General features: G+C 32.1%; 1 protein-coding gene across 3 annotated transcripts in view; it reads left to right on the top strand.

Moving 5' to 3' along the window:
* LOC140437262 (extracellular serine/threonine protein CG31145) overlaps positions 1 to 26,067 on the top strand; it is a 938,516-nt gene that overhangs the window by 844,470 nt on the left and 67,979 nt on the right. The window contains exon 10 of one of the 3 annotated variants that reach the window (XM_072526681.1): positions 15,407 to 15,452. The exons of the other annotated variants lie outside the window; for them this stretch is intronic. Within the exon in view, the coding sequence (XP_072382782.1) occupies positions 15,407 to 15,422 (16 nt within the window). The 3' untranslated portion in view covers positions 15,423 to 15,452. Of the gene's footprint in view, positions 1 to 15,406; positions 15,453 to 26,067 lie in introns of those variants that run through there. 3 annotated transcript variants of the gene reach the window in all.

Here is a 26,067-nt window from a genome sequence, read left to right as displayed (position 1 = left end):
CGAAGCAAATATATCGGAGTCACAGTTCAGATTCCGAAGCGCATTTGGGCACAAGAGAGGCGATCTTCAGTCTGCAAGTTTTAATTCAAAGATGCAGAGACATGCACAAGGACGTCCACTTGTGCTTCATCGACTTCTCCAAGGCGTTTGACAAGGTCAACCATATAAACTCATGGAAATGCTCAGGAAGATGCATATTGATGGCAAGGATCTGCGCATAATAACCAGTCTCTATTGGAACCAAAGTGCCGAGATAAAGATATGCAACTTACACAGTGGTAAGATAGATATTAAAAAGGGTGTACGACAGGGATGCGTCCTCTCGCCGCTCCTGTTCAATATATACTCTGAACAAATCTTCAGAGAAGCACTGGGAGAAGTTTCGGAGGGTATCAAAGTAAACGGAGAGGTAATTAATAATATTAGATATGCTGACGACACAGTTATTATCGCAAATTACTGCAACGAGCTTCAAAGACTCATGCAAAGCATACACACAGCAAGTCAAGAATATGGTTTAGAACTCAATGCAACCAAAACTAAATGCATGCTCATTAGCAGAACACAACAACCTCCGATGCAATTGACATTAAACAACCGAAAAATAGAACAAGTGGAGACATATACATACCTTGGAACCACAGTCAACACAAAATGGGACCAGTAAACAGAAATAAGATCACGAATTGAAAAAGCGCGAAACGCGTTCAACAATATGAAAAAGTGGTTCACAAGCAAAATCTCAATGGAACTAAAATTAAGACTGGTCAAGTGTTATGTCTTCCCGGTCTTGTTCTATGGAGCAGAGGCATGGACCACAACTGAAGCCACCCTGAAGAAACTAGAATTCTTTAAGCTGTGGATATATCGCCGTATTCTTCGGATATCCTGGACAGACCACATCACTAACGTGGAAGTAATGCAGAGAATAGGCAAAAGCAAAGAAATAATCTTCACCGTAAAGAAACGGAAGCTTGAGTACTTCGGACATGTCATGAGGCATACTAAGTACCGGCTGCTACAGTTAATAGTCCAAGGAAGAATCGACAGTAGGAGGGGACCGGGAAGAAGACGACACTCATGGATGCATAACCTGCGACAATGGTTCGGACTAACATCGACCGAACTGTTCAGAGGTGCCGTAAACAATGTCAAAATAGCCTTGTTAATAGCCAACGTCCGAAACGGATAGGGCAAAGGAAGAAGAAGAAGATTGATATCAAATTGTGATGTTTGTGTGCTTATGTAGTTAATTGTGGATGATGTGTCTCTGACCTGCTGTTAATCCATCAATGTTGGTATATTCTAACCTCTTCTTTTAGTAGAGCTAAGAGTAAGCAGAGCCCGTTACATGCTATTGATGGGTTTGCTACAAATTGTTCTTCATTAGGTCCTATAAGGACTGCTTCTTTAATTTTTCTCTCATTGCTATACGTTTTTATTATGATTATTGATACACATTTATATTCTACTCTGTGCTTTTTGTTTCAGGCATGTTTCCATATCTGGCATATATTAAAGTCTCTGTTTTTGACTTGTGGTTCTAGCTCATTTATTTAACACTTGGTCTTGCGGTTTCTCCCACACAAAATTGTTGCATTTTTAAGGTATTTTAAGGATTTACATCTTTGATCTCTCCCCTATGTTGTTTGTTTTAGTTTTGGACAAAATAGATCGTAACGTGTTAGTTGTTTTGAATGTTTTGTGGTATTGGATTTCTTTTCTATTATTGATGTCATCTTCAAATCCTTTCTTCGTAGCATTTTTGATTGCTTTTGGTATTATGTTGTTTTTTTTCTTCAATAGTGTGAAAATTCCTGATTATAAATTACAATGGATACTAATTAACAGGTTTTTTTTCTCCCTGAAATGCATTTTCATTGGAGCAGGTGTATTGGGCTATATGATGTAATGTAATGTATGATATAATGTAAAATTTCCTTTTGTGGTGGTGTAAAATTTTTCCAAAAAAATGTGGTGTGTTGTATTGAGGCTATCTTCACGTCTATTTACTTTTTTTTTTACTTTTCACGCGAATAACTGGATTTTCGGCCAAGGAGAAATTTTTTGTTGTTTTAAATCCATTAGGGTAAAGGTGAATTGTTCCCGATTAGGCACAGTATTTAAATAATTGTCAATTGTATTTTGATTGATTGTTAGATGTGGGATGCATGATATGTAGTACTGATTAATCTCATAGGGTTCTTTTTAAACCTAATGAATATCCAAATGATAATGATAATTAAAATTAAGTAATTAAACATTAATATAAGATAGTAATAAAAATTTAAATGATCAATAAATTCTATATTATATTTAATAAATTTTGATAATTACTAAAATCATTTAACAGAATTTTTAAAGAAAAAAAATTAAGATTTTTATAATTTTAAAGAACTTAAATGTGTGCTGCTATTATAAATAAATATTTATAATTTAGTAATAAGTAGACATAAAATTTCATTAACCCACATATAGTGATAACCCGCTATAAGAAGTATTCCTTTCTGTCAGCACTCCCCAGGTACTCGCCATTTTTATAGTCGTGATATTTGGAGAAAGAGAAATATTCCTAAATAGATTAGCGATTATAAGAAGGTGCATCTTATATTAAAAAACCATCCAAGAAGTCCAGTATATGACAGATTTAGCACAGCATTTGCTTGATGAAATTTCAAAAGTCGGTAGAAAATAGCCCAAAGATTAAAATCTACCCTATTAGTCCAGTCGTCAGAGACTTGACCTGTAAAAATCATTCCAATAAGCTGAATTTTGCAGAGAATATCAATAGAGAGAAAATTTGGAACCCCAAAAAAAATGTGAAAAAGTGTAACACTTTTACCCCTTGATCCCCTCCAAAACCTCCTTATAGGGGAGGGGGATAAAAACTCAAAAAAAAAAAATTTACCAAGAACCTGTACGCCGTAGAAAAAAATGATTTAAATAAAAAATGTATCTAAGATAATTTTAAATAAAAATGTTAATTAGCATTTTTTCTGTACAATAAATTTGAAAAGAAAACAACTTTTCAAATTTCTCAATATAATGAGTTCGAACATGACAACAAAAAACCGGGAATTGTTAAAGTTCGTCTATTTATCGATGGGCTTATGTTTCATGAATTTTGCTTGTGAAAACCATCTGGAGTTTGTCCTAGTTCGCCAACAGAGTCTGCTTACACAGAAAAAATCCCTATTAATTCGAAAAAAATGGACAACATCAAGAAACTTTTACAATATGTGCCAGAAGACAAAATGTTTTTTTATAATGAGCTGATTTTATGGCCTACCACCAATAGTGATGAACCACCAGAGGAAGATTACTCAAAGACTATTTTTTAACCTTCAACATGTTTTTTTGCCACCTAATAAATTTTTTCCTTAATAATATTGGAGTTTTTTATTATTAATCATAAAATCATCAGTGTTTGTTTGGAAAAGGAAACTCCACAAACTAAATTATTTTTTACAGTGTAAATCACACATCATACATCACATTTTGAGACTTTACTCCGAAAAGAGATAGATATCTTCATTAATACCAAAATAAAACGTTTTTTTCGTTTCCTGTAAAATTAACATTTCTGGAGTTGTGGCCTTTTCGAAATACCCGATTCAATTTTAAGAGAGTGGTTCATTTTACTTATCTCGGGGTTATGATAGAAGGAAAAGGTCAGGGAGAATGGGAACTAAATACCAGCTTGGTAAAGGCAAATAAAAAGATGGGAAGCCTATGACTACTGATGAAATCCAAATATTCATCGAAAAAAACCAAGTTAGGATATATAAAACAGTATATAAAACAGTACCAAGGCACACAATCGCTTCATAAAACACAGAAAGTGAATTGGATGGAACACGTAATGAGAATGGAAAGGAAGTGCACACCAAACATGATTCTAAAATGGGTCATAATCACGAAAAAAAGGAAAGGACGACCAAGACAAAGATGTTTTGATAGCGTACAGGAAGATCGCATAAAAGAGGGAATTGATGATTGGATAGAAAGAGCAATAAACAGGGTTGAATGGAGGATAATACCAAGATAATTTAGTAGGCAAGAAACATGATTGGACAAGAAGCCACCCCAGTTGATTCAAGTTTTGGTAATTTCTTATTATATTAGTTAATCAGTTTGATTCAAGGCCTGGCGAGTTGTGTAAATAAATATATATTTATTGTGAGGCAGAAAGTAACAAACTTACCCCCAATAAAAACCATACTGGTTGAAACTATTCGTTGTTCATTTACAATTTACTTAATTTTTAGACAATCATTACATTTTGAAAGTTTAACTAGTTTTAAAGGTTTAGTTTTGAAAAAAAATGAGTTTAAAGTGAAGATACTATTTTCTGAATTTCTCAAAATATTCCCTTGTGTCAAAATATCGCAAAAACTAAAAACGATACAGAAAAACGCAACAATAAAAGAACAGCTTAATAATATCTCGTTTAATTTTTAGTTTATAGAACTAGAATAATATCAAAATCTTTGGCAAAAAATGCCTTTTTGTATTGTAATAGTATTTTTAAGTTATTGAGTTATTTTGAAAAAAAGGGTATTTTTGAGATATTTCGAAAATAGTGTCTTCACTTTAAACATGGATTTTTTCGAAACTAAACCTTCTAAACCAGTTAAGCTTCCAGAATGTAATGTTTGTATATAAATTAAGTCAATTGTAAATGTATAACGAAAAGTTTCAACAACGGTGGTTTTGGCGAGGGTGAGTGTTGTTACTTCCTGCGTCATAAAAAATATAAGCTGACTTTACTTTAGTTATAACTTACCTAAATTTTTATAGAAATTGCTTTTACCAGTAATAGTTTAAAAAGATTTTTTTAAATATTTTTAAAAATCTTTAAAAGTTTTCCATGAAAAACTTATCGTTTTCCTCTTATTCAACACCGTATGTTTGGATTTTTGTATTCGATGAATAAAAGTAGACTTTCGAACAGCCATAACTTTGTTAACATTTATTAAGTTTACTTAGTAATTAAAAAAAACAAGTGTTTTATAAGCTTCCTTTTATATCCAAAAAGTTTTTTCAAATAAATCTAAATTTTTGACATGCTTTTTTGGCGGGAAACATATTGACTTTTCGAAAAACTCTAAATAACATTTTTATTTCAAAATTAACAATTCTAGCGATTACCATAGTTTTTTTGTTCACCCCTAGTTGGTGTGGTTAGCACCCTCAGATATGTCGTAGTCATATTCTGGTCTAAAGGTATTTATGTGTATTTTGTAGACTGTGAAAATCTACGCAGATCTACGTTATTGTCTGATACAAACATTATTGTCTCATACATGAGTCTAGATAAAAACAAAAATATCTTCACTAAATAACAAAGTTGGTTTCTTGGTGAGGTTTAGAAAAACGTAGCATTAAAGTAAGATGAATGTCTTGGCTGTGCAATATCTATGAGTGATTTCAGTGCTGGAACTGTTTAGGCAATGAATAAATAGAATACAAAAATAATCTTGATAATCGCTGAATTCAAATTTTAAAACACCTGATCCACTTCTTTGGATAATCATGTTGACATAACCCATTATACGTAACAATTTAATAACGGAACACTGTACACTGAACATGTTTAAATGAAATAATCAACTTTAAATTTCAGTATTTCCCAAAAATTCAAAATATTGCAGTATAATAATCGTTCCTGCTTTCAGAATATTGCTCAAAATAATAATATCGTTTTGTATTTTTTAGACTATATTTCAATATACTAATTTACTCAACCTTTGATAACGAGGACACATTGCGTCCATCTCTACTTGTGGAATTAGCTTCTGCGGTTGGGATAAACCACAGCATCGTCTGATTCACGGGGCCACTGGGCACTGTTTAAAAGTGTACTTTATTATTTTTCTCGGTTTTGTGGTATATAAATATCTTAGGAAGTTCCTAGAAAAATCCTCTCTTGAAGCATTCCACAAAGAAATTTACAGTGGGTTGTAGACGGACGAAACATAATACACGCAAGAGATGAAACGAAAAGAATTATATTTTTATGAGCTCAATAAAGCTAATACTAACTGGAGTTTTTTTATAATTTTATAAAAGTTTACATATTATCCTTTTAAACATTTTCTTCATTTTCAAATGAAAAGGACAAACTTCTGGTATAAATCCAATTTTTTAATAATGATCCAAATTGTATCGTTCAAATTTAAATAAAATTTGTTAGGGTATCTGGTAGCTTATTCTCATAATTCCAATTTTCTCATAAACTTATATTTTGGATTTGATTTTTGGAAAAAGTTACACATTTCAAATCAAAGAGGTCGTGTTGCTTTATTTTTCTCAAATTAAATGGACTAGCTTTCATTTGAACATTTAAAATGCTACCATCATAATCTTCTTTACCTCTGGGTTTTTTGCTATCAATGCAAAATATGAATCATTTGGTAGATAGGAATTAACGGTTCACTAGATCATGATAGGTAGAATCAACAGTTCACATTGTCCAAATATATCTGCAACAGCAATACGTGGCTGTGACGTAGGTGTGGGGATTAAAACCGATTATCGACCTTATTGTTACTGTAAATTTTTACGGAAAATGAGCCTAATTCGAATTTAAAAAATTTAAAACGAAAAATTAAGGTTTTGTTTTTGTAAATAGAAGTAGTCAGGACGCAAATTAAAATACATTTAATATATACATACGTAATGAAAAAGCGTGGATCCGATAGTCCTTTAATAAATAAATCTATTCAATACTGGACTATTTATTTCACAGACATACATAGGTAATACTAAATAGAACACTAGGTGTTTCTTTTGGAAACGTTACCCTATTGAATAATTTTACTTAATTTTCTAATTTTTAACCTAGTTGAATATAACACCGACAAGTTGTTTCGCTTCAAATGTTCAGCTTCTTTGAATTTTATTTTTCTATAATTTATTCTAATTATTGTTCTTAGTTTACAAGAGCTTTTAATAAGCTCAAATGACAATACTTTTTCTTTTCTTAAAATCCTTTTTGTAATGTTTCCAACAACTTCATTATTATTCCTATAGGAATCAATATATTTTTCATAATATTTATTTCATAATTTTATTTTTTATAAACCACTATGTAGGCTTGATAAGACCTCCATAAGAGAGTTGCCGCACCCATGATGGTATACTATAACTATATTTACTATATGAAATTACCTAAATCAGGGAAACTATCTTTAAATTTTTTTGCTAAATACCCAGCGATGTATTCTAAGGCAACTAGTTTCCTGCTAATCACTGACAACACAATATAAGGTGTCAGCCTGATTACAAAATGATTCTAGGAAAGAGATATCTCTATCACTGTTAGATTCATCAGGTTCTTCTATTTTTTCTTGAAAAATTTTAAGATTAGCTATTTGGACTAATATATTGATTCACACTTCGTTCAACTGTATTCACAGTAACATTAAAAATACCAGGGTTTTTCCCTAGAACTATCATTCGAATTTTGTGGGGTGCTGCTAATGGATTAGGATGTTCATCAGGACCGCCTTGATGCGATCGTAAGTCTATGTGTGCATAGATATTTAATATTAAAAGCTTGTTTCATATCAACAAATAACATTTTTGTAAATATTTCATAGATAACACCTATTCAAAAGATATTATATTTTCAAAAATCATTTTTGAAAAATTTTGATTTGAAAAATCAATATGATTATCAAATCAAAAAAGTTAAAAAAATTAAAAATAATCTTTTACAGCCAAAAATGGTTTTACAAAATTACTGTTATTTTTAGCTTATAAACAATTAGAATTTTTTTGCTTGGACATTTGTCATTCAGCGCGTTTCAATTAACATCATATTTTTATTTAGATATGTCCATTAGTAGAACGTAATTAATATAATAATAATGATATAATTTCGGACTTAGCTGATGTATATACTATGTTAATAACTAATATATTATATATACAGGGTGGCGCACCGAAAACGAAACAGATGCATTTACTGCCAGATGATTCCTTAAAAAAAAACGCTTGGACCCGTCGATTTTGTTATCGAGGGGGAAACAAAATTGGCATAAAATCACATTAACATTTGCAGCCCCCTAAGCGGGGGTGGCACCATCCCTAAAATCTTAAATGGAAAGGGGGGTCGAATGATCCATCATTAGAAAGTCTTTTAACTCCCTTTACAATGATGTAAAATTCATGTACTTCAATTCAGTACTTTTGGAGATTTATTGATTTAAAGTTTAAATACATCATCGTAAGAGGAGATCAATACATAGCAGCAAAGTTGTTAAAAAATAAAGAATGAACTGACCTGTCAGCCGAGTAAATGTTGAAAATGACCACCATTACTTTCCATGCAATAATAAAGATTTTGCTGAAAACGTTGCCGGGCATTTTGCAATATTTCAGGAGTAATTTGATGGCACTCATTCACAATTCTTTGTCGTAAATCTTCTAAGGATGTTGGCTGAGTAGCATAGATTTTGCTTTTTAAGTAACCCCACAAAAAGAAATCCAAAGGTGATAAATCTGGCGATCTTGGGGGCCAGTCAACGGCACCTCTTCTACCAATCCATTGACCTGGAAAGGTCTGATCTAAATAATGCCGAACTCTTAATGCGTAATGTGGTGGGGCACCATCGTGTTGGAACATCAACATATTCTCAACGTATCGACCATCATTCTGATTTTCAATTATATCTGTTAGCGCAGGATCTATGGCATTTTGCAGTAATTCCAAATACATTTCACCAGTCAAATTTCCAGGTAAGAAAAAAGGACCAACCAAATGATCGCCAAAAATGCCATCCCAAACATTTAATTTTTGTGGCTGCTGTGTGTGTACCTCATGGTAAATTCTGGGATTAGAGTCCGACCAATATCGACAATTATGACGATTTACTTCGCCATTTAAAAAAAAGGAACATTCGTCGGAAAAGCAAATGTTAAATAAAAATTGTTCATCGTTTGTAATTCGTTCACTCATAACTTCACAAAATTCTAATCGCTTATCAAAATCGTCTTCATTATGTTCTTGTACAAGGTGAATTTTATACGGATGAAAATTATGGGCCTGTAGAATCCGTTGGATAGTACGTCGACTAACATCACACGAAGTTTGCAATTTGCGGGTACTTAATGTAGGATCTACAATAACTTGCCCTAAAACCCCCACTTCTGTTGCTTCGTTCCTTATAGGATTTTCAATATTACGTTTTTTATTGGCGACTGATCCAGTTTCCCAAAATTTAGCTACAAGTTCTAGAACATATTTTCGGTGCACATTATTGTTCTTATGTCGCTCATTAAAAATTTGTGCTGTTCTATTAGCGCACTGATTATTTTCGAAAAATATTTCAATAATTTCAACCCTTTCTGCCGTGGAATATACCATGGTTAATTTATGTATAAAGCAATAAATGATATTTTAACAACAAAGATTGGTCAAATCAATCGCAAACTAATGTACTATTTCCTATTTAAAATAAGTACGTGGCATTCTCTACTTATCTTTCTTCAAGAAACAACTTTTTTTGTCACAAAGGACACTTCAATTCCTATTTTTATTATTAATAAACCATGGGCGTAGTAAATAAAAGCATTTACTTATCAAGAAAATGCTTTTACTCAAATTTCTTCTGAAAGAAGTACAAACTAATTTGATGTACCTATTAAAGTCTACTTTAAACTTTAAATCAATAAATCTCCAAAACTACTGAATTGAATACATGAATTTTACATCATTATAAAGGGAGTTGAAATACCTTTCAAATAATGGATCATTCGACCCCCCTTTTCATTTAAGATTTTAGGGATGATGCCACCCCCGCTTAAGGGGCTGCAAATGTTAAACATCCCCCTCGAAATTTCCCCCTCGAAAACAAAATCAACGGGTCCGAGCGTTTTTTCAAAAAAGGAATCATCTGCCAGTAAATGCCTGTTTCGTTTTCGGTGCGCCACACTGTATATTACAACTACATATATTATAATTTAGTTATTGGAAGTTTAGATCCTCTTAGTAATTTCTTTTACTTTAATTTTTCTTTTCTCCTTTTTATAAATATTTTTTTAAAATCTTTTATTTTTTTTATTTTTTTTTAATATATTTATTTTAAATAAATATACAAGATAATATGCATGGCCAAATCTAAGTCTACTGATGGTGGTTACGTATTTACGATGAAGGGTAAAATTCTTATACCAATGTTTTTTTTTTAATAATCGGTTGTATCAAACTGTATTATGTTCTTCAAATGCTACAATACTTTTCCCAGTCTATTCTTCAGTATTTTTGTTCATTAGTTCAGTTCTTGAACAAGCAAAAGTATTTAGAATGTAGTGTTCGATAAATGATGGAATTTTTAGCTAACTAGCCTACGTGTTCATGATAAGTAAGTCCTGAACTTTTAAGCTGTTACCAGTAGACAATACATTTTTTCATCTTTAAAAAATATTTTTTTTTCTTTGATAAAAAATATTTTTAACAGCTTAGCCTAGATTGAACTAAAACAAAATAAACTTATTGATAGACTTTTACCATCTTAGAATACTTTAATATTCGTTAAAAGCATTCCTCTTTTCACGAATCTTTAAAACTTATTTGAATAGAACTTTATCTAAATGCATAATTATTTGATTTTCTCCAAACCCATCAACAGCAATCATTTAAAGAATAAAATCTAATTCTTATTTATACAATCGGGCCAACATTCGAATATTCAGTATTCCATTTTAATAATTCCTTTAAATTTTAACTTTCCAGTCACGTTTTTGTTTCAAACACAAAGAAACTCATGCCTAATATCTTAGGTCCATTGTTGAAGTTTTATTGTTTGCACTGAATACAATTTTGTTTATCTACCGGGTGGGTGCAAATAGACGGCATAAAATAAAGAACTAATTTTACCTTATCAATATAATATCCAGATTTAATGATTTTTGTGTAAAACGGACAAATCTTTATTTAAATCTCATTTTTTTCACTTAGTTTATTGTACTAAAGGTACAAGAATACCAAACAATCAGTTTTAAAATTTAATGGAAGCTAAGTGTTCACATGTTAGTGACGAGTGAGCGGGCAAATGGACCTATGTATAATGGATATGCAACCTATCGTCTCAGAATTGGGATTGAAAACACAATAATGAATTTACTGGTGACCTAATAACAAGAAAAATATTTAAATTGGTTCAAATAAAACTGATTAAATATAAAATAACTAACTACTAGGTACATATAGAGTAGAAAAAAATCGAGGGAAGTAATATTTTGTAAAACAAATATTTACCTAAGAAATTTATACATACTATATACATACGTATAGGTGTATATAATAGTTATGAGAGTTTTCTATAGTTCCAATTCTAATTTCCAGCGTTTTCTGTCGTTTTATGGGCTATCTAGCGGAGGCTTGATCCTTTGATTGTCTCAAAGTAACTAGTCTATACAGGGTAAATGCACAACATCGATGTCATACTTCTTTGTAAACTTGTATTAAAATAAACGTCACTTCTTACTACTTAGCCTAATCCATCTTTTGTGTTGAGGGTAGCTTAAGTACCAATGCCCACTAACGACCCTGTCTGGCTTCCTTCTGTCAGTGGTTCTCAAACATAAATAATATTTGCTAGAACATACTTGGGTTAAATTAAAATAAAATACAAATTAAGAAATGCCTTTTATTTATGTCATACAAGCAATTTGTTTTTAATTCTACAGTATGTGCTAGCGATACAAACTATTTGTTTATAGATTTAAATAAAATCGAATAAAATAAAACTAAAATATAAAAAAATATTTTATTTATGTATTGTTCCATTCAAAAGTTAAGGGGAAAGGACTTTTAAAAACCGCACTGTATATGTTGGCAGTAACAAAACGTAGAAATATCCGAAAATAAAACTAATAAATAAGTTGAAAATAACAGAAGTCATTGTATTTGATTTTGTGTGTAAGTAATTGTAATTGTACACCATTATATATTTAGTTCCCTCTTCTGTCAATCGCTGTCACATTTAATTTTCTGCTTCACTATCATCATCATCATTATTATTGTCACTGTCATCACTATCTCCGTTATTTATATTTATAATAATTGGTTCGGTATCATCAAACAAATTGTCAATTTCCCACATTTTTTTTTCTGTTGCTATTACGTGGTTTACGTAGTTTTTCCATTTCTCTGGCGTAATGACCTGGTACGCTGCAGTAATTAAATTTCACATTTCAGCTTCTTTAAAATTCGCGTTGCGTCCAGCTATATACCGTTTCACTTCACTCCAAACCATTTCGATGGGATTGAGTTCACTGTGATAGGGTGAGAGCCTCAGAATCTTCACATTGTGCTTTTTGGCAATATCTTTTATTATGTTCCTGTCATATTTTGCTTTGAAGGCCTTGACTACATCAAGTAACTCGCATTTTAGGTAGTCTTCTTCGAAAAATAGGTCCTTTAAGGGAAGCCATTCTTGAATATCTTTTTTTAGTGTTGAACTGTTGGGAATTTGTTCTGAATTTCTGCTGTGATAGGAGGCATTGTCCATTGCCACAATAGTTTTTTCTGGCAAATTTAGCAAAGTTATTTTTGAACCAATCTTCGAAGGTCGGTCCATCCATTTCGTCGTGGTAGTCCTGAGTATTTTTTTTGCCAAAAACGTGAGCTCTACTCCATCAACAAATCCACTGGTAGATCCTGCGTGCAATAAAACGAACCGTGCACCACGAGCTGTTGGAGCTTTTAATCCTGTTGTCAGACCACGAACAAAAGCATCGCGATGAGATGTAATTGTTTTATCAACCCATTCTTTTTTTACACTGTGCCCGAATTGAATTTCTGCCACGTTTTATAAACACAAAATCCATATCACGCAGCAAGCGATGTAGCGTGGCCCGTGAAAAGTTGGGCAAAGTTTCTTCGACATTTACAACAGCTAACATGGTGTTTATTGTTGGTGGTATGTTGTCACGAAAAAATTGATAAACTATTCTACGAATTTGGCCCCTGAGACCTTCATCGTACTTGTTGTCACGAGAATTTCCAACCTTTCGCTTCTTGGGCTTGCTCTTTGGAGATTGTAATCCAGCAGGTGATGAATATTCCTGTCATATGCGAAACAGAGGCTTTTCGCAAACACCACTCATTTCTGACACTTTCCTAATTACACTTGATACAGAATCATTGTTATCTTGATTAAGATGATAATAAATAATATTCATTAGTATCTGCTTCTCTGAAAGTTTCAGAGCTTTTTCACGTTTCCATTGAACAATTTCCTCTATGTTGCGGTAAAAATTCGGCGACAAATATAACAATAGCCAACAACAGAAAATCACAATAATTGCCAACAGCAAATCACAACAACAGCCACCAACAAATAATAACAGTAACAAAACAGTAACAGTACATCCAAGATGGTACAAATAATCCTAACTCGAATATGTTTACGCGCTCCGAAGATCAAATAAAGACTAATTAAGGCCCTGGATGTATCAAGCTTTTAAACATATTCTGTACAAGAATTACTCTAATTGCTTCTTAATTACTGAATAACTTAGAAGAAAGTATTTGCAGTTGATATCAACCAAAATTACAAATTCCTTACACATTATGGCAGTAATTAGCACCGCAGGGACATAAATAATATTTTAAATTTGGCAGTTAGTAGAAATTACCGGAATTATTTTAAACTTTGAAACAAATGTTTATTTAATGCACATTTTATTATACTACTGCTACTAATAAAAGATAAAAGTTGATAATTTACTATTAGAAACAAATACTGTATAGTATTATGTAAAATTATTAGCAAACGATATTTGTAAATTAAATAAAATTGTACGTGAGGACAATTGGCGAAATTCCCATAAGGTTAGCATTGCATATCTTACCCTGTACAGACCAGTTACTTTGAGACAAAGTATAGTAGTTTATGAAATATAACGTGAGTTGTTTAGCCGTCGCTTGGGTGTCGAAATCGCAGAACAAGCGCAGGGGCGAACTAGTAGTAATAACAGTAACGTTGTCATTGTTTGAGGTGTCGGTAGTCGGTATGATGCTACTAGAAATGAGACCAGTCCATAAGTTGCACTAGTCAACGGGTTGCGATCCCAGTATCCGAGACAATGAGAGGAACGCATTACTCCAGCTACAATAAGAAGTGCAATAAAAGCTTTTATTTTATTTTTCGTGACGGGCCTTACATCCCTATTTCTTTGGAAATTAGGCAATACCTTAGTTTGGATATATATGTCGGTTTTTTCAACTAAAAGGTTGATTACAAAATCATAAAAATCGGTTGCCTGTAAAGTCGGTTTTACGGGCGAAGATTTTACGTGACAACGTCTTTTTCTCGGTAGAATATTTATTGATATGAATATTATTAAATTGCACAATAGGAACAAGGAATTGAATGAAAATAAGAATTGCACAAATTTTAACTATAGAAATATATTTTGTTTACTAAAACATTGTACATGTAAACTTAAACTTAACTAATTTCTATTTGAGTGAGAGGTTATAATTTGTTATTTTAAATGTTTGACTAGCAATACGCGCGGTTTCTTCTCAATCGACTGAATTACGATTGATTGCAGAGTGATTTAAACTAATAATTTACTTAACACTATCAACATTTGTCAATAGTATGACATAAACTATAAACTTAGTTTCTCAACTTTTGTGTCAATCTAACAATTAATCAATCAATCATAGTTTACGATAATGAAATATTAGTGTACAATTATTTACCTTTATTGTTGTAGTTCTTGTAAATGACGAATCTAAGCACTCCACATTTTCACTACAGACACAGCTGACGATACTTTCAACGATTTTCAACTTTAGCGATTCAACGCGCCTAATTCTCTAGTACCGCGCGCAGCGGACCGATCATGTTTGAGTGGGAGAGAGACGCAAGGCATTCGCCGGTCCGGCGGGCCTCTCTCTCGTTCGGCGACTCACTGTAACAGACGTGAGCGGGCGTTACACTTTTTCTTAAATGACTCCGAGCCACAACCTAATTTAAGACGTTGTCACGTCAAAAAACAAGATCAAATGCTTTGGCGACATTCTTTAAATATTTTGCAGGTCCTTTACAATCAGGCAGATGAATCAATATATTATGACCCCTTATTCAAGAGTAACGTATAATGGTAGTTAAGTATTATAATAAAAATATACCTACATTGCAATTAAATAAAAATTTTAAGGTTATGTATGAGAGTATTAAAAAATGTTAGTTTTATTGATTTTAAACATATTAAAAGCAAAATATACTTAATATTATAATTTATACACAAGTTTAAGGCATAAGTTATCCTTTTACTAATACTAAATTTATCATAATTAATAAGCTAAATAATAAGCTTGATAATAAATTATATATTATATAAAACAAGTTTTGGCTAATCCATAATTATTTTCTTTTAGAAGAAAACACTGCTGAAGGTCTTAGCGAAAGTAAAACACTGCCAAGAAAAAGAACCAAAGTTACAGAAACCAGCATAAATGAACCAGTTTTAACTCGTTTGGCTAATTAAAAACTTTAATTCATAATGGTTATGGTTATAGTTATGATTCTGACAAAGAACACTTTTACGTTAAATCAGAAAATTACTCTGATAGCAACGAAATATAAGATAAAAATACAGAAAATTCGCGAACTACTACCACAAAAAATAAAAATTTGCTACCACGTAGATCATCAAATCATATAACTGCTGCAAGTGCGCAGTTAGTTATGTGAAATAAACGGTTCTAAAAAAAATAACATATTCTATAATGAGGAAACTGTTGTATGCCAATAGGTACCACAAGATTAAAGAAGTACTCCAGAAAACTTCTTCTTCTTCCTTTGCCCTATCCGTTTCGGACGTTGGCTATTAACAAGGCTATTTTGACTTTGTTTACGGCACCTCTGAACAGTTCGGTCGATGTTAGTCCGAACCATTGTCGCAGGTTATGCATCCATGAGTGTCGTCTTCTTCCTGGTCCCCTCTTACTGTCGATTCTTCCTTGGACTATTAACTGTAGCAGCCGGTACTTCGTATGCCTCATGACATGTACCAGAAAACTTAGAAAAGATAAAACTTTAAAACGATTTAAAAAAATTGCAGATTAAAATATAAGGAATGGTTATTGGAAGAACTGAAAAGTGACATTTTTAAAAACTATTGGGGACTAAGAAGTCATGAAAAGAGGCAATATTTTATAGCAAATTCCATCACGTCAACCGAAATTAAAACACATAGAAAGAAAAGGCAGGAAGTTTAATCAATAAAAATTAATTTTTATTGATTTATAATGTTAATAAATTATAAATTAACTATAATAAATAACTTAAAAGTAATCCAGTAATTAATACATAACTTAATCTTAAATGTTAGAATTTTAGCCCTTGTTGTATTTGACAGTAACCCAAACGTTGTACAAATTCTTGTAGAACCTTGTTTATGCTTTCTTGAGAAATATTGTTTATTTCTTTACGAATTCTTGTTTTTAAGTCTCCAATATTTGCAGGTTTCGTTTTATAAACAACATTCTTTAAATGACCTCACATAAAATAATCCAAAGGAGTGAGTTCTGGCGACCTCGCTGGCCATTCAATATGTCCACGTCTTCCAATCCACCTGTTCGGAAAAATTTCGTTTAGGTACCTTCGAACATCTAAAGCATAATGCGGAGGCGCACCATCCTATTGGAACCGTAAACTTTTATCACAACCTCCAAGATTAAGTGTACTGGGGAAAAAATTAACTAAAGTAGGTACGAGATACCCACTTAAAAACTGAAGGTATACTGGCCTGTTTAAATTACCTTCGATATAGTAGGGTCCAATGATTTTATTTCTTACAATGCCAGCCCATACGTTTACCTTTTGCGGGTATTGTGTATGATGTTCCCGCATCCAGTTGGAATTTTCTTTTGTCCAGTATCTACAATTCTGACGGTTGACCTCGCCATTTAATTTGAATGTAGCCTCATCAGAAAAAATAATATTTTGAACCAAGAGAGGATTTCAGTGGCTGTTATCCATCATTATTTCGCAAAATTGTATTCTTTTATATGGATCATCCTCGTTTAATTCCTGTAGAACTGTGCATTTTCCTTACTTTTACATACTTTCGTGTACCGTTGTTTTGCAAACATGGAGATCACTACTAACCTTACGAACAGAAGTGTGCGCATCTTCTTCAAAAGCAAGTAGAATATCTAATCTTGTAACATAATTTACAGAGGGACGACCTTAATTGCATGCATTTTCAACCGTACCAGTTTCTCGAAATTTCTTTTCAATCTTACTTAGTGTTGACTGCGTGATGGGTATTTCTGGATATTTATCATCAAATAAATTACACACTTCCATCTGAGTTCGCGATTTGTCTCCATATCCAATCATCATGAGTATTTCAATTCTTTGCTTTACACTCAAATTCATTTCTACTTAAAATTAATTCTAAGCAATAATACAGAAAATTCACAAATTATTACAATTATTGTACTACTTAATTGTTATTGAACGTTACTAAAAATAATTACAGTTTACGAAAAACTAGAAGTAGGCTACCTTTTTGCAATTGATAATAAATAATTTATTTTCTAAGTGCATATCTTTCAAATTATATCCATTGGACCCGAGTATTATACTTTTTTGAAAACAACTCATTTTTATCGATCTAAAAATGTCTTAAAACACAGGGTGTTGCATTAAAAAAAGAGCCAATGACGTCATCACTGTTATGTGTATCACCTTGTATAATGAAATTTTATTGTAAAATGTAGAACATTAAATTTAAAAGTCAACATGTTTTAAATTTTTTAAAAAGGCTTTTCATTTAGGAAATATCGAATTTATTCCATACTTTATTGTAAATGAGCTGTTTTGACCTATATGTGCTGAAAAGATATTTAATTAGGATGAAAATAGATTTTTCATGTTTCATCAAATATTTAAAAATTATTTTGCAATGTTCCATTTAATGACATAAAGTATTGCAATATTCCTTACTGTCGCTTCTCAGGTGCGATGCGAGTTCGATTCACTCTAGGATTCGTGCTCTCGTTAAAAACTGATGTCATGCTTAAAGACGGTTTGTTTAAGCACAACGCCAATGCTCGTCATCATAAAGGATTCCTTGGCTAAGAAATATCTAATAATTATGGATCGGGTTTATTGGTTTAAAATTAAGTGTTTAAAATTGAATAGAGAACGAATATATGTATGTTTTAAAATTTAGGTTATTAGACACATTTAATATCACGCATATTAACAACAACCTCTTGGATAAACTTTATCAAAAAATACGCAAATAAATGCAATGAACTTATTTTATAGTGTTTTCATCTAGCAGTTGGATTAATTATGAAACACATTTGAAAAATCAGTTTTTATACGAATTTATTATACTCTTTTTAAAATTTCTATTTATATTACAAACTTTATATCAATGCGACTTCATACAAAACTTTTGTCAAAATTGATGTAGCATTTTCATTATTGCTAAGAGTCTATCTATTATATTAAAAATACCACCCTGTAAGCTTGGGCCATTGTTAAGATTTCTTATTGTTTGGAGAGAATACGTTTTCTTTCAAATATCAGTATTTTTATGGTGGAGTAAAAAGCTAATAAAGCTTCTAAGTGTTTTTGGAGTGACACTCTAAAGAAGGCGTTCGTATTTCGAGATCTTTAACATCCACATTTATTTCCCATCAACTGCTAAATTATACAATCGAGAGCTGCTTAAATTTTAATAGAATGGTACGGTGACGTCCGACGAAAGTCGGATCGTTCTTCTCTTTATATCCGCAATAAAAATATAACTTCTCCGATGAGTTAATCAAGAAAACAGGAAGCTGAATAGCCGACATTCATATTGCACTTTAAGAATAAAAATAATAGTGACGAATACAAGCAGACAATTACAGAAAAATGGGCTTAATAGTTATTTAAAATTATGTAAATAACAAAAATCCTAAGTTGTTTTTATCGTAAATTATGAGACAAATGTTATGGTATATTTCAGCATTATTGATATCAATTTGTAACTCTATATAAAATTATTTCAAATTACCGTCTTCATAGATTGACAAGAATTTCAGTTTTTGTAATGTGCCTTTATTAATAAAATTATCATAACTAATTTAGACCATTGGAAGATTTTATCTTTGTAGAAGACCATTTATAGCAAGTGACTTACTGGTCCAGGATATGACGGTTTTATGCTCAAAATATTCTGTTTATCTGCATGAATTTCGTTGAAATTTTGACAGTAGGTACAAAACAGCTTAAATATTAAAATTTTTTCTATAATTGGGGTAGTGGTTACCATATGTACAAACATTCCAATCTGGAAGTTTAACTACTTTAGATGGTTTAGTATTGAAAAAATCCGAGTTTAAAGTGAAGATTATTTTCGGAATTTCTCAAAAAATCCCCAAATTCTCAAAATCTTATATTTGTGGAAGTGGAAATTGAAACGTTAATAAACTTACTTTAATCTTTAATTGTGGCTTATTCCCATTTAAATAGTAATTACTTTAAAATGTCACAAGAAAATAGCTTCCGAACAGTATTACTATTGAGTTAATAAGCTTTACTAGTTAAATACTACAAAAGATTTTTCAAAATAAGTCAAAAAATCGTACAAACTCTCCTAAAATGCAACCGGTTACTATAATAATATAACCTAAGAAAACTAATCACCATTTACCGCCAAGCGGTTATAAATTTCTAATGTTATGATAAACAGTTACCTTCTAACATCTACTCTGTAACCTATATTGGGAAAACAACTAATGTTTACTTTTTTTTCTGACTAGTAGATGGCGAAATAAGTAGGTGTTTCGCCTATTACATAAAATACGGTGGGCATTAATGGGTTAAGTATAAATTTTTGGAGTTATTCGCGAAAAACCGTTTAAAAACATGCTTCATTTTTTTGACGAGTAATTGCTGACCTTTTAGTCATGAATGACTCTTTTATTCATGATTTTATAAATTCTGACTTTCCAAAAAACTCTAAAAAACATGTTTGTCTTAAAATGGGGTGATTGGGATCATGGAGATTTATTTGGGAAAGATACGTTATTACGTTAGGTTCAATATGAGTGATCGCTTTACCACCCTTCCACTCGACCTAACAGGTCAATTGTAGCTCATTCCTAGGTTAAAGTTATCTCTTCAGCACAGCCTTTTTAACAAAGTCTATTATGACCTTAGGTGACACTTCTTCTTCTTCTTTAAGTTCCATCTTCTATCGAAGGTTGGAAATCAGCATGGCTATGCGGACTCTGTTGACTGTCGCTCTAAAAAGTTCTGCACTACTGCATTCAAACCATTCCCTTAAGTTTTTAAGGCAGGATATTCTTCGTCTTCCTACATTTAACTTTCCTCTGATTTTGCCTTGCATAATAAGTTGTAATAATGCGTATTTTTGCCCTCTCATCACATGTCCTAAGTACTCAAGTTTTCGCCTTTTGATAGTTAATATTATTTCCGCCTCATTTCCTATCATTCTAGTTACTTCCACGTTTGACATTCTTTGAATCCATGATATTCGTAGGATTCTTCTGTAACACCAAAATTCAAAGGCAGCCAACTTATTCAGATGGACTTGTTTAAGTATCCACGCTTCCAAGCCATAAAGAAGAGTAGAGAACACGTAACATCGAAGCATTCTCAGGCGTAGTTCTAACCTTATATCACTATAACAAAGAAACTTTTTAAGTTTAAAAAATGATGCACGTACTATTTCAATGCTTGTCCTAATTTCTTTGGTTTGGTCTACATCTGATGTTATCCATGTTCCTAAGTATTTATAGTTATTTACACTCTCAATTGCAGTATCTTCAATAGTCAATTGGATATTTGCATGTACAGATTTAGTCATGATCATGCATTTAGTTTTCTTTAAATTTATCTTCAGTCCGTACTCATGACAGCGTTCATTAAGGCGTTGCATTACGTTCGGTAAATCATTGTTGTTATCCGTCATTATTACTGTATCGTCTGCAAAACGTAAGTTATTCAAAACTTCTCCATTCATAGATATACCTTCTATTGAGTCTGAGATCGCTTTTTGAATTACCGCTTCACTGTAGACATTGAAAAGTAGTGGGGACAGCACGCAACCCTGGCGGACTCCTCTCTGTATTTTGATATTTTGGGTATACTGGTTGTCAACTCTTACCTTGGCAGTTTAATTCCAATATAAGTTAGATATAATTTTCATATCACGACTGTCAATATTTTTGCTTTTTAATATATCTACAAGCTTTTTATGTTGAACCATATCAAATGCTTTTTCAAAGTCTACAAAACATAAGTACATATACTTATTCATGTCCATGCATCTCTGAGCCAGCACATTCAAGCCGAACAAAGCATCTCTTGTACTCATACCATTTCTAAAGCCAAGTTGTGTGTCACTAATTTCATATTCAAGTGTTTTAACAATTCTGCTCTGAATTATTTTCAAAAATTTTTTAAGTGTGTGACTCATTAAAGCTATTGTTCTGTGATCTGAGCAAGTTGTTGCACTTGGCTTTTTGAGACACTTCTACAAAGTAATATTAGTAGGGCTTGAGTTGAGAATGTTCAAATGTATTGAGCCTTATCATATCCAGCCTTGGTCATTTGTACAGAACGTTTTCCACCGTCTCGTCATCAGCCTGACCGAATTTGCAATTCACACTTTCTTCCAGTTCGATTTTGTTCATGACATTGACACTGTCCTGTTACGAGACCTACTACAATGTATATTCTATAACGCAGATTCTATTCATATCTAGTAGATCTTTGGATAAAAGCTTTTATATAAAAGCCTTCGGGTGTTTAAGACCTACTTGTCCGTCCGAGTGGTTACGTTTGATACGTTACACCCAGTCCGATAATGTTCTATTGGCTGTGCTTCTTGCTATGCCAACAACAGGTTCTGTGCTTTGCATCCATCTTTTTTTGTACTTTCCCTGGCAAGTAGGTTCACTTTTTAGTTCCCTTTAATACCAGTATGTCCAAGCACCCAGACTAAATCTACTTTGTTACTTGTTCCCATCCGAATCAGATTCTGAAGACAGTTCGAAACTAACTTGGAGTCAATTCGATTTGATTTAAGTGCCTTTGCTTAGTTACCCACTTTATGATCCGCACAGGCATAAAGACAAAAAATTTTGATAACTTCTTAATAACATTTACATAGTAGAATTTACAGGAATCTAGTAATTATAATAACGGAAGATCTATTAAAAACATAAGATATGCAGATGACACCGTAATTATGGCAAGCTCTGCTGAACAACTCCAATTACTGATAAACAAAACAAAACAGTTTCTGTGAAAAATATGGACTAAAAATAAATATAAAAAAGACCAAATACATGATAATAACAAAGAAAACAAATAGACCAACTTGGGAAATGTACCGATAGAAAGGTTTGATAAATACAAATTCTTAGGAACCTGGAATTCAGACAATAATGATCAAACAACCGAAATAAGAGCAAGGATAGAAAAAGCAAGAAATGCGTTTGTAAAAATAAAAACAATTCTCTGCAACAAAGACCTTAGATTAGAACTAAGAATAAGAACACTGAGATGCTACGTGTTTTCGATACGGCAATATGGGCTTGAAAGCTGGACATTAAAGCAAGAACACATAAATAAGTTACAGTCTTTTAAAATGTGGTGTTACAGGAGGATGCTTAGAATAGCATGGACACAGAAGAAAACTAGCACGGAAATATTGCGAGAAATGGGCAAAGAATCCGAAATAATAAACACAATAAAAATAAGAAAGTTACGATATCTGGGACACGTAATGAGGGGACAGCGATATGAACTGCTAAGGCTGATAATACAGGGAAAGATAAGAGGAGGAAGAAGTATAGGAAGAAGGAGAGTATCATGGTTGAAGAATTTAAGGGACTGGTTTAAATGCAGTTCTATAGAACTCTTCAGAGCAGCAGTAGATAGAGTAAAGATAGTGATGATGATATTCAACCTCCGATCGGGAGACGGCAGTTAAAGAAGAAGTAGAAGTAATTCTAGGGGAGTCCATTAAACATTAACATAAAAAGCAGGGAGTAACGAAGAAATACATTCTAGGATTGGCCAAGCAAGATTAGCCATGGACTACTGTGGAATTATAAAATAACTTAAGAAAATAAAAGAAGAATTTATAAAACAATAATAGAAAGTATTGGGTTGTACGGTGACGAACTTTGGGAATTCTTTAAAAAAAACAAATCAAAAATTAAGGCAATGGAAATGGACTATTGGAGACTAGGCTTAATAAGGTGAGGAATATAGACTTTAGGAGAGAAATGGAAATTGGCCTAGACATAATAGATACTATCAAAGCCAAAAGTCTAAACTGGTATGGACACCTGCACAGAATGCCTGAAAATAGATGGCGAAAAAAGATAGAAAAATGGACTCCGCCCACTAGAAGAAAACGAAGTAGACCAAGACAGTCATGGAGAGAATATGTCTAAGATGCAATGACCGCCAGAGGTTTAAAAACGGAAGATTGCTTCAACAAAAAACCTTGGAAATTAGGATGCGAAAAACGACGCCTGCTGTAGAAGACTCGCCAATTATATATTATATAGGTTTGATAGTCGCAGATGTTCATTTATGATCATATATGACATCAGTACCCTAACGTCGGTATTGTTCACTCTACTATGATAAATTTTCTGAATTTTTTAAAATTTTCAATTTTAAATATAATAAAAAACTAGTATGGCATAAAAGTTTGTATGCACCGTGGGCATTAAGTAGATGTTGGTGCCCGAGGGCGACTATCTTATAAACACAAGGGCCTCTGACCCGAGTGCTTGTAAGTCACCTTGTACATAAATAACTATTGTTCAATTTTAAAAATATTATTAAAAATTTTAAAGGGCCTGCGTAGCGCAAGCGGTAGGATGCTTGACTCGCAAGCTGGTGGTCCGGGGTTCGAATCCCACCGCCGGCAAGAACATCTAGACATTTTAAAAATGTCTATAGGCCCCAGGTCGACTCAGCCTGAATAAAAATGAGTACCTTGGGTAAAACCAGGGGTAATAATAGACGGTTGAAGCGTAGCACTGGCCATGTTACCTTCCTTGTATACCGTAGGCCCTAGATATAGCAGACTACCCTGCTATACTCCCAAAACCGCGACAGCGGTATAAAACGGGAGACTATTATTATTATAAATTTTAAAAAGTACAGAAAACATAATATGAAGCTTGGCGCTAGTCTACAGTACCGCCTACTGTACCACCTTTTTTAAATACTTAAAATTTTTTTAGTTACTTGTACATGTTTTGTGCTATTGACAGTGTGGGCATTGATTTTTCTGTTTATATTGTTTACTCTTCGACTTCTCTGATACAGTTTTTAATCTCTTAAAAAACCTGAAAACATCAGCTAATCCAGTAAAAATGAAATGAAAAACTTTAAAATAGTTAGATACATGATTTTTGAAGTTATACTTCTATACGCGCGCTCCACGTTGAAAATTTGTACGGGAGTGAATCAGTGAAATCATTACATATGTAAGATAATGAGTAAGAGAAATTCTCTCGAGAATAAAAATGTTTCTTTTTTTTATATATTTAGTATTTTTTTTTATTTACAACATAATCCGAGTTGTTATGGCCGTGGTAACCCAGGTTAGAATTCTGGTCACGGCAATGTGCTAACATATCACGCTGGAGCAATTTTTTTTTTGTTAAAAAATATTTAAAAATATTAATTAATGTGTTTAAAACAATAAAATGTATTTTGAACAAATTTTTACAAACAGGTGTATATAAAAAATACTCTAACCCGCTCCAAAAGAAATTTGTTTTTAAAAATTTTTTGTTGGAAACGAAAAATTCGATAATAGGGTAGGATTAAAAATGATACTTTTGTTTATCTATATAAAAATAACGATTTTACAAATTTCTAATGGAGTAATAGAATAAAAATTCAGCGATTCATTGCTCAGTTTTTGAAGTTATATGCGTATATTAAACATATGCGTAAGTTATGTATATTGTCATTTTTAAATACTTATGAATATTGCATTTTAATTTATATTGTATTATAATATTGAATTGGGTGGCAGTGTATTGTATTGTATTTTTATATTAATAACAAAATAAACAATGAATTTTACTGCAGAGTATGTGTAAAAAAATTTTTGTGCATTCAACTCCTTTCATACATATATGAAAATAAAAATATACATTTTCATCAAAATTTTATTATATTTTGATGAAATCCTCCTATTACAAGTCAAACGTTGTTTATATATAGCAAACGATGCACCATATAACTATATACCTAATTCCATTTCTCTTTCTGCTCTCTCTTACCTATAGCATTACATATGTAATGATTGTGCAGATTGACTCTCATAAAAATTTGTAACGGCGAACGCGTGTATAGAAGTATGACTTCTACCGGTAGTCCCACTGGACTGCCACACCCGTTTTTTTATGTGTAATACTTCAAATATAATTACCTGAATAAATATTGGTTGTTACTGAAATTTACATTTATATTCACTTTTCTTCAAAACAAAGTCGAACAAACTGTTTCCATACAACATATCATCTTCTAACTTAACACCTTGCAAACTTTGGAGATTTGTTGGGTAAATAAGAAAAACAGTTTACTTTTATTCGCATTAAACTCCTCAAATTAAACTGAAAGAGGAACTTTTCGAATTAAAACAGGGAAGAAACTTTCCTCTATCATTCAATACCGACTAACATTCAATTGTTCTGTTCGGAAACCCAAACGTACAAAAGCAATAAAAAGCAACGTAACTCTCGAAAAAACAAAAAAAACTTAAGTTGATGAGTGAAATAACGAAAGACCATTTCCCCTTTTATATAAATAGAACCCTAAGCCCAGTGACGTAGTAAAAAAGTTCAGGTAAGAAAAAAGCTTAAGATTTTTTTTTGAAAAAAAAAATATAGAAACTAAAGGATTAAGCGACACTCGGCGACAGCTCCAATCTTCACAAGAAAATTAAGGAAACTGCTGGTGTCTTCAAGAAAAAATAAGTCACCAGTATACATAATGACCAAAATGAACTAATAACGGACCC

Source organism: Diabrotica undecimpunctata, chromosome 3 (assembly GCF_040954645.1).
Source record: "Diabrotica undecimpunctata isolate CICGRU chromosome 3, icDiaUnde3, whole genome shotgun sequence".
In the NCBI taxonomy this organism is placed as follows: Eukaryota; Metazoa; Arthropoda; class Insecta; order Coleoptera; family Chrysomelidae; genus Diabrotica; species Diabrotica undecimpunctata.
The sequence above is the reverse complement of the archived record's forward strand: the minus strand, read 5'-3'. Positions and strand labels throughout refer to the sequence as shown.